Source organism: Sitodiplosis mosellana, unplaced genomic scaffold (genome assembly GCF_009176505.1).
Source record: "Sitodiplosis mosellana isolate CC-2019 unplaced genomic scaffold, AAFC_SMos_1.0 Smas_scaffold_3, whole genome shotgun sequence".
In the NCBI taxonomy this organism is placed as follows: Eukaryota; Metazoa; Arthropoda; class Insecta; order Diptera; family Cecidomyiidae; genus Sitodiplosis; species Sitodiplosis mosellana.
Window position 1 is genome coordinate 5,814,389 of NW_022595246.1, and position 8,766 is coordinate 5,823,154.

An 8,766-nucleotide genomic window follows, 5' to 3' on the forward strand; every position below is an offset into this window, starting at 1 on the left:
CTGTTTGTCTTTTAATAGAAAATTTATTTGTGTTTCTAAGAATTGAACTAAAGTAACTTGTGATTCAGCAGAGAATTTCTGCGAAAGTGGAGTTTAATGCGAAAAGAATTTCCTACGAAGACCAATTTTTCATAAATCAAACACACTGGAATGTATACTTTTTTTTTTAATATTTTTTTAAAATTTACGTATTTTTTTAGACCTTTAAACTTTCATTCGAATAATCATCGTACAATTTTAGCAGCTCTGGACTAGTACGTGGTTTAACATTGGTGAGTGCCTTATCAAAGTACTTCCATGCAATGGTTTCGACGTTCAGGTTATCTTCAAGTGCATACATCGCAGCTTCTTGGCAAATTGCTTGAATTTCGGCACCAGAATATCCTTCGGACTGAGCAACGAGTGAACCAATGCTAACATCATCACCCAACGGCATTTTAGATAATTTAATGCGAAAGATTTCTTGTCGTGTTTTTGCGTCTGGTAGTCGAACGTAAACAATACGATCCAATCGGCCAGGTCTCATGATGGCTTTGTCAATCAAATCCGGTCGATTTGTAGCGGCAACAATCGTTACGTTTATCAATGCATTCACACCATCCATTTCCGTCAACAGTTGCGTTAGAACACGTTCTTTCACCGAAGATCCACTGGCTGAGGCCGATCTCTCTCCACCGATTGCGTCGATTTCGTCGAAAAATATGATCGACGGAGCTACTTGACGTGCCTTGTGGAACAAATCGCGCACAGCGCGTTCTGACTCACCCACCCACATTGAGAATAATTCCGGGCCTTTGATGGATATAAAGTTGACGTTACTCTCAGTGGCAAGTGCCTTGGCAATCATTGTCTTGGAACAACCAGGTGGGCCAAACATAAGAACGCCTCTCGGTGGTTGAATTCCCAGGCGAGTAAATGTTTCCGGGTGCAACAATGGCCATTCTATGGCCTGCTTCAATTGCAATTTCAACTCATCTTGACCACCAATATCCGACCATTTCACATTCGGACACTTGATAACCACTTCCTTCATGGCGCTCGGCACCACCTGACAATAGGCAAATTGAATGTCATTCAACTCAATCAACGGTTCACCAGATGTATTCTTCCTAGCTGCATGCATCGCTGATTTTGCCACTAAATTCGATAAATCTGAAGCGATAAAACCATGACTATTATTCGCAATGTTTTTCACATCTTCTTCGTTCAACGTGTGCTTCACAAATTTCAATTGTTTCAATAGAATTTGCTCTCTTGTAATGGGATCGGGCACGGGTATTTCAATTTCAACATCCAATCGACCGTACCGTCTCACCGCCAAATTCACATTATCAACATTGCTGGTGGTTGTCACGAGAAATAATCGGCTCGCATCTTTTCGGATGTGAATCTCGTCGAGAATGTTTAAAAATGCCATTTGGACACGCTTCGATGACTCTTCTTTCGTTTCTTTCGGGCTGATGCTTGACACTTCTTCAATCACTATTATCGTTGGATTTGGGTGGTTTTTGTATGCTTTTTCGAAGTATCCAACCAATTTTGACTCTGATTCGCCGAAATATTTGCTAAATATCTCCGAGGCGGTTACTCGAATGATCTGTGCGTCACTTTGTTCGATGACGGCATCACAGAGGAGAGTCTTTCCACTTCCATTTTGACCACTCAATATGACGGAACGTGGTACATAGAAACTAGAGCCTGACGTAGTATTTCCCAATGCAATATTCATACAGTCCTTTAATTGAGTAAGCACTTCGGTCATTCCACCGATTTGATCGATCTTTGGACGCGTCGTGGCCTTACTGTCTTCATCTTCTACACGTGTTGATTGATGTAGTTCTAAAGCCGTTGAACTCGTGACCAAAAAACACTTTTCCGCATTTATTTGCATCGATTGGAATTGATCGACCAAACTTTGAAGTTCATCACTTGATGGGTTGGACTTAAGCTCTTTGACTATGAATTTAAATGGTTTGTTGAAAAAATTCACAGAAATTTCGTTATTCACACAGTAGATATTCCCTCTCATTTGGATCGAGAGCACCCTTTTAATGTCTGGCCACACATTTTCGTCAATAGTTTCTGCGTCTTCAGGTTGAAGCGATATTTGCGAAGCAGGTATCAAGTCATTGGACAGTTTTTCTATTGTTATTCTCAAGTCAAGCGTTGATTTCCATGTTGTTCGCAGCTCTGGAATTCAAAATGAAACAATTGGGTGAAAGATATATTTAAATAGAAGATGTGAATCAACTGATTTAGAAGAACAGCAATCAAAATCTCATCCAAAAATCGATTATTACCTTCTTGTGAAACACAAACAATCCCTTGATTTGCGGTCGACATCGGCCAGGCACTCCGGACGATTGATGTATTTTTGGCTAGAGCTGATGATGACACCAAAACATAATCACCCAATACCAAATCACACAGTGGAAAGATTGATTCGTGTAGAAATATCAAATTATTCACTTTATTTGCGTTTATTCCTTTCAAATCATCTGTGACTGATTTCTCTGCGAATTGATTCGTGAAAAGTTTCTTATTCTTCACAAATGTGGAATTTTGTTGCTTTGATTCATCACTCTCTTGTTCAGTGCACGAATGTTGTTCACGATCCTTGGCAAAAACGTTACATTTACAGCTATTACATAGATACCAAATTGCTGGCTCTTTTTTCGACAATGATTTACGTGACATTGTATTTTTCAATCGGCTTTTTAAGCCCTAACCAAATGCAATCACAACTTGAAATACCGAAAATTGTTTTTGTTTACTACTCAGCACGTGCATCGAATGACAAGCTGTCAAATGAGGTTGAAATGCCAGCAGATGGCGCTGCCGGTACTCTCGTTTCTATTGCAACCAACAACATAAACAATTTGACTTTGATGTGTAAACAAAAGTGGTTTTTGCATTGAATGCTTGACTTTTCGACTTTATTCTTGTTTGTTTTTATTATTATTTTTTAAATAATTGTTCCCATCAAAATGGATTGGGCTGAAGACTTGAAACAGACTTTTAAGAAGGTAAGCAAGTGAAATTTGAATAAAAAAAAGAGTTGTAGTAAATGTTTGATATGATTTTAGACAGTGAAAAAGGGTCGACGAGCTGCGGAGAATACAACAAGCAATGCCAGTAGTGATAGTCCATCGACACCCGATTATGACTCGAATTTTCAAGAAAATGCACTGTCGGATGAGTTTTCATCTGGATTGGATTTTAAATCGAATCCAGTGAAAAACAAACAAAGAACTGGATGGTTCGATGAACCGGTACGATCGGGTAGCAGTGGAAAGTATGTTATCATTTTATGCTCAGAAAATTGTTCAATTATGTATGAATGTATGATATTTTTTCTCTCACAGAAATCGAAATAAACCATCACAAAGTGAGATGTAAGTGCACAATCAATGAGCAATGTATAGATTGAATATAATCTAAATCTACGGTGAATTTTAATTGAAAATGATTTATTCATCGTAGGGAACGCTTCAACACAGTTGTGGCCTCGTCACCACCGTCCGATGACATTCCAGAGCTACCTGACTTGGACGACGTCATCGATGAAGCAGCTTTGATCGATGCAAAAGAAGTGGAAGCCATAGCGGCAAATCGTGTTGAAACGTACAAAGAACTGAATGTAGAACTGTTGAAGTATTCCGAATTTGCCTCATCGGAGAACATTGACCTGTCAAAATTGATGCATTGTTTGCAAGATGAGAATGTGCTCGCCGATCACGATGTACCGTTGACCAAAGAGCAATTGTTCAGCGAAGTTGCCTCATTCATTCATTCACGTAAACCGAACAGTACGGATGAGAATGCGAAAGCAGCTGAATAGGAAGTGTGTGTGAAACATGCATTGTTCAAGGGTTATTTTGTGAAACAAGTTCCGTCCATTCAAATGTCTTTATTTAACTTTACTCTTACATTCAAATGTATTAAAATCTAAAATGAATCAATGAAAATACGTACAATAAATAACACAAACGATTGACTATTTTTTCATTCGTCGAAGTAGATCTTTTTTCAAATTCGAGTAAATGGCAGTTTCCATTAAGTTTGTGCCGCGATAAAAATCGACTGCAACTATATTTGCCGACATAAACCATTCGTCGGCATACCATTTGGAAATGTGGCGATTCGATTGATCGGCTACCTTTCGTAGACCACCCCATTTATCTGTGAGCACATCCCATGTGGTGGGTGTCAATTCTGCCATGTCAGCAAACGGACGGCTGGAGAATCTGCAATGTGATCGACAAAATTATTTTAATTGACATTTTTTCAACTGTTTGTATTAGAATGAGTAAAAAGAGAATAAGAGAAAGGAGTAAAACATGAGAGCAAAAAAAACGGAACAGAAAACAATGTGAATACAAAGAACAACGTCCATAAAAATTTCTTGAGCTACTCACAAAGTAAATGAATGACCCGATGGTGATAAAAATCGCTTCAAATCCGGTAGATTTTGGCAATTTCCCCAACGCTGTTGCACCGATTGAAACACTAACGATGGGAATTCATTGACGATTTCAATGTGATCATACGCTAAAATGATATTGCGTCGATGTTGCCAAATCTGTTCCAGTTTCACTTCCCAACCGGATGATGGGTCGACCAGCAATTCGCTCAATTCATTTTGAATATATCTCACCAATTTGCGATGAACATCCATTGATTTGCCGAAACCTTTTTTTCATTCACAGTTAAAAAAATAGAAATGTAAAAAACCCAAAACAATACACACAATCATGATAAAACTGATGAATGTGAAGAAATAATCTCAAGAACAATAAGTCCGTTACAATAAAAACAATAATTATAATTCTGTGAATGAAGGAGAAATTTCCAAGAAATGAAAAATCTGCCGATAATAATGAAATGAAGTGGGGTTCACTTACCGACAGGGAACTCTTGTACATCGAATATAACGATTTCGTTGGTTTCCAACACAAAGTCACGTACTAGCCGCAAAACCTTAATGAGTGGCTGTTGCCGGGAAATCCCGTGATTCACCCAAAATTGTGGTTCAGTAGCCCGGTAATAGCCCACTCGTATGTCCAAGTATCGAATTCCGTGCATCAATTGGCTTGTGATATCATCACTCTAATGCACACACAAAAAAAACGTATCACGTGATCAGCTTTGAACTAGTTGTTGTCATTCTCAATTTGATGGTGTCAATCACTTACTTGCGTTAGCGCATATTTGGTAACAAGCGTTTCGTTTCGGCTCGAATTGAAATTGGCTCGATATGAGCCCGAGTCGTGTGATCCAAGAATGAAAAGATCGCGAAATTTGAATCGTTTAATAAGATCCATATGGTCGTTCATCCAGGTGGCGTACGTTCGAATACATGTGGTAATCACTGGATTCGACGAGTTATCCACATATGTTGCCCAATAGCCATAGCATCTGGTGCTTGCTCTCAACCGTTCCAAATGCTTATTGTCAAATATAATATTCGTTGTAATCCATCCGCTTGCCTCGTCTGGTTTGATAACATAAACTGCTGGTTTATTGGCCCGACCATACGTCCATCTAATATCGTCATTGTCATTGTCAGCATAGTATTTGTGCGTTGAATTGTCCTCATTTGTGTAAATTTCATGTGGCTGTTGCTCAATATCCGTTGGCCGTTGCTTTCGATACGGGGCTTGTGGCTCTTCATCCGTTAAAATAATGTATCCATTAGTTGGTGTTCGTAAATTGTACCAAGACACCTCGATTGCGCTCAGCTTTGCGCTTATCGTCAAACTCAATTTGAACGGCTTTTCGATGGCTGACACAGAGCAAAATGAGAACAAGTTACTTTTTGTGAGACCAAGAAAAAAAAGGTTAAATTCATTAAGGAAAAAAAAATTGCCTACCAAATTGTCCATAGGCAATGCAACCGCAACAGCCAAGCAGCACAACCACTGTATCGTACAACATAGTCATCGTCTCCAGCACTGGTTTTCTTCAATTCAATCCGTAAACTTGCACTTTTATTTGCACTTAAAATCAATTGATGATATTGAAAATTTGTACTCGTTTCGTAAATATTGAGCACTGCAATCACACTGTGTGATCCTACTTGTTATGATACTATTTTCAATTGGACCGCTTATTTATAAATTCATGTCATCGTTATCATTTTTCACGTTTTCGTACACTTGATTATACACGATTGCCCCGATGATGCTCACTCTCGAGTACTCAATTTTTTCAGATAGATTTTGTGGCATATAAAAACTGACACGCATTTATTTGACCACAATAAAAATAGAAAAATCAAAGAGAAAAAATAAACACACAAAATCAAGCACGTCAAGCGAGAGAATGAAAAATGAGTCGTTTAACTCAATTATATGCGAGATTTATTCAAAAAAAAAAACGATTTGATTTATTGACACTTATGGGTCAAAATAGTCTGATTAAATCAAAAATATTAATAAACACTTGAATGTAAATGCGACAACGCATTTTAATCTTGCTGCTTAGACGATAAGATTAACACTGCGATTGACATCGCAATCGACTGAGACAGCGAGAGCATCAAGTGTGAGCGCGCACAAAGAGAAAACTGCAAATAATGAGGCAGTATTCCAATTGGTCAGCCGTTGTTATGTTTTTGGCAAAGAGAGGGAGGGATCTGTGGAGAGATAAAAAAAACAAACGTATATGTAGATTAAACGATAAATAAAGAAGTTAAACAATGAATGAAAATATATGCTGCTGCTGCTGCTGCTGCTGCTGAATGAACTGTGAACGGGTGAAAAAAAGCAAACAAATATGAATCAATGCTATACACATTGCCACTTAATCATGCAATGTGAATGGTCAACGGTAAAACGTTCACACATTTAACGTAACTCACATTCATGTATATGCGGGTATCGAATCAAAGCAACTATAGCTGCACTAGAATGAACACAAAAAAAAAACATTCTCTCGTTGACACTCACTTTCAATTGCTCATAATTATCAGCACGATGTGCTAGAGTTCTATTTGAATCATCACCAAATACACCAGTTGACGACTAATTTGAACTGGTTCTGTCTAAATGGCGCAACTCAACCGATCAGAATCTATTCGGAAAGCTCTTTATCGAAAGAGAGAAAAAAACGGGTGTTTTGTGTTGAGCCTTTGAATTGTAGCGCAATTCGGAATGAAACGTAGAAAAAAAATCAGTTGTCACAACAGCTTTTTCCGATGTTTTTGTCTCCTATTGATTCTGAGTCAATTAGCAAGTGACAACACTTGCCAAGCGTTAGTCACTCATGTTAGCACATTTCGGTTTGAATAAACAAATTTCGCTGAAATACAGAGTCATCGCGCTTCGAACAATAAAGCCACAACGATTGCGAAAAAAAAACATAACAATAAAAAGTGTACATGCCGTGCTCAATGGAACAACAATTTCCCTGATTCATTACTGTTGTGAGCAAACTGAAACACGAACATTACGTGTCGAGGCAATAGCAAACACTATTCGCGAGAACAAAAATTATTTTTTTTAAATTTACTTAACCTTTTTTTCGTATTATCTCAACATCTTCATAATTACGAAAGAAGCTCATCGCACCGAATTTAATTGAATTCAGACAGACAAATTTAATTTGATTTCGTTTCGTTTAACCTTTACCCTGTTCAGTCTATTTGTTTCCCTTCAAACGCAGATTAAAAATAATTGCAAATACATTTTTGCAAAAAAATCAAATAATTCCGATAAAGCACAGAAAAACGAATAAAATTACGAAGAAAAAAAAATTATCGAAAAAATTGCGCCGAAAATGATGCAAAAAATGGGCAAATTGCTCGGCAATACCCATGCATGGAAGTGTTCTGAACAAGTTAACTTAATGAACGAAGCTAAGAATTTACTTAACCAACAACAATTTGGAGTTTGGTAGACCTGTCAACGCTCATATGCTCAACCGTGCGTCAGCAACGACTGAGCATTGCTGTGCAAACGGGAACATACAAGCAATGACTGGAAAATCTACCTACAAGAGTGTGATAAGCCACTGCACTGAGCAGATCTGCTTGAATTTACTAACACGGTAAAAGCGATCAATGTCCAGTTCGTGCCTATCTCACGACAGAACACACACCTCCAACTATATAGGCGAACCGATGCGCTTATATACAAAACTCTGTAAATTCGTCGCCTTGCGAACTATAATATTGGCAAAGTGAAAAATTGCACCATGGCGCCATCTGTCGCGTGAATTGATTGTTTGTGTATTTGCTTTAAATGGCTTGGTTTATTGAGTTTACGTCGTAGTCATTGAAAACCTAAAATTTGACATGAAATAAAAATGAAAATATACGAAATTTTCTAATTGAAATTATTGTCGAAAATCGCTAGAAACGCTGTGATAACATTTCAATTGACATTTTTTAGATTTCTTTAAGTTTTACTGCCATCCACATGCTACTTTGTGCATTGAGAGGAAGAAGAGAGAGAAAGAGGGAAAAAAACACTCAAACCGTTTGTGGTTTTCATGGCACATTTGAATTTGAAATGCTATTTTTGTTTCTATTTTTGGTTTCATTTTTTTATTTTTTTTATTCTACTTTTGAAACATTCGTATGTCGCAGAATTAATTACACAGTCTTAAAATCTATGTTTATAAATAAAACGTTGCCAATTTCTTGAACATTGGTTTCAATTTGCTTTACAAAATCTTTGAATTTACTTTGTTTTTCTAATTCTTCACACTGTTTTTTTCTCTCTCTCTCTCTCTCTCTCTCTCTCTCTCTCTCTCTCTCTCTCT

General features: G+C 37.6%; 3 protein-coding genes across 4 annotated transcripts; 1 reads left to right on the forward strand and 2 right to left on the reverse strand.

The window, feature by feature from the left end:
• Positions 1–153: 153 nt before the first annotated feature.
• On the reverse strand, positions 154–2,774 carry LOC129566581 (ribosome biogenesis protein SPATA5). The gene is made up of 2 exons (XM_055442657.1): positions 2,301–2,774; positions 154–2,190 (listed from the first exon to the last, which is right to left on the reverse strand). The coding sequence occupies exons 1-2, from the start codon at positions 2,695–2,697 to the stop codon at positions 197–199; spliced, it is 2,391 nt and encodes a 796-aa protein (XP_055298632.1). The 5' UTR covers positions 2,698–2,774; the 3' UTR covers positions 154–196.
• A 38-nt stretch (positions 2,775–2,812) lies between these two features.
• Positions 2,813–3,994, forward strand: LOC129566583 (intraflagellar transport protein 43 homolog). The gene is made up of 4 exons (XM_055442660.1): positions 2,813–3,026; positions 3,087–3,295; positions 3,366–3,395; positions 3,484–3,994. The coding sequence occupies exons 1-4, from the start codon at positions 2,988–2,990 to the stop codon at positions 3,839–3,841; spliced, it is 636 nt and encodes a 211-aa protein (XP_055298635.1). The 5' UTR covers positions 2,813–2,987; the 3' UTR covers positions 3,842–3,994.
• On the reverse strand, positions 3,896–8,104 carry LOC129566582 (PI-PLC X domain-containing protein 1). Of its 2 annotated transcripts, none has more exons than XM_055442659.1 (6): positions 6,951–8,104; positions 5,874–6,637; positions 5,196–5,785; positions 4,905–5,109; positions 4,419–4,692; positions 3,896–4,247 (listed from the first exon to the last, which is right to left on the reverse strand). In XM_055442659.1, the coding sequence occupies exons 2-6, from the start codon at positions 5,941–5,943 to the stop codon at positions 3,998–4,000; spliced, it is 1,389 nt and encodes a 462-aa protein (XP_055298634.1). In that variant the 5' UTR covers positions 5,944–6,637; positions 6,951–8,104; the 3' UTR covers positions 3,896–3,997. The 2 variants fall into 2 exon arrangements, with proteins under 2 accessions (XP_055298634.1, XP_055298633.1); XM_055442658.1 differs by having other exon boundaries at positions 6,863–8,104.
• Between the last annotated feature and the right edge of the window lie 662 nt (positions 8,105–8,766).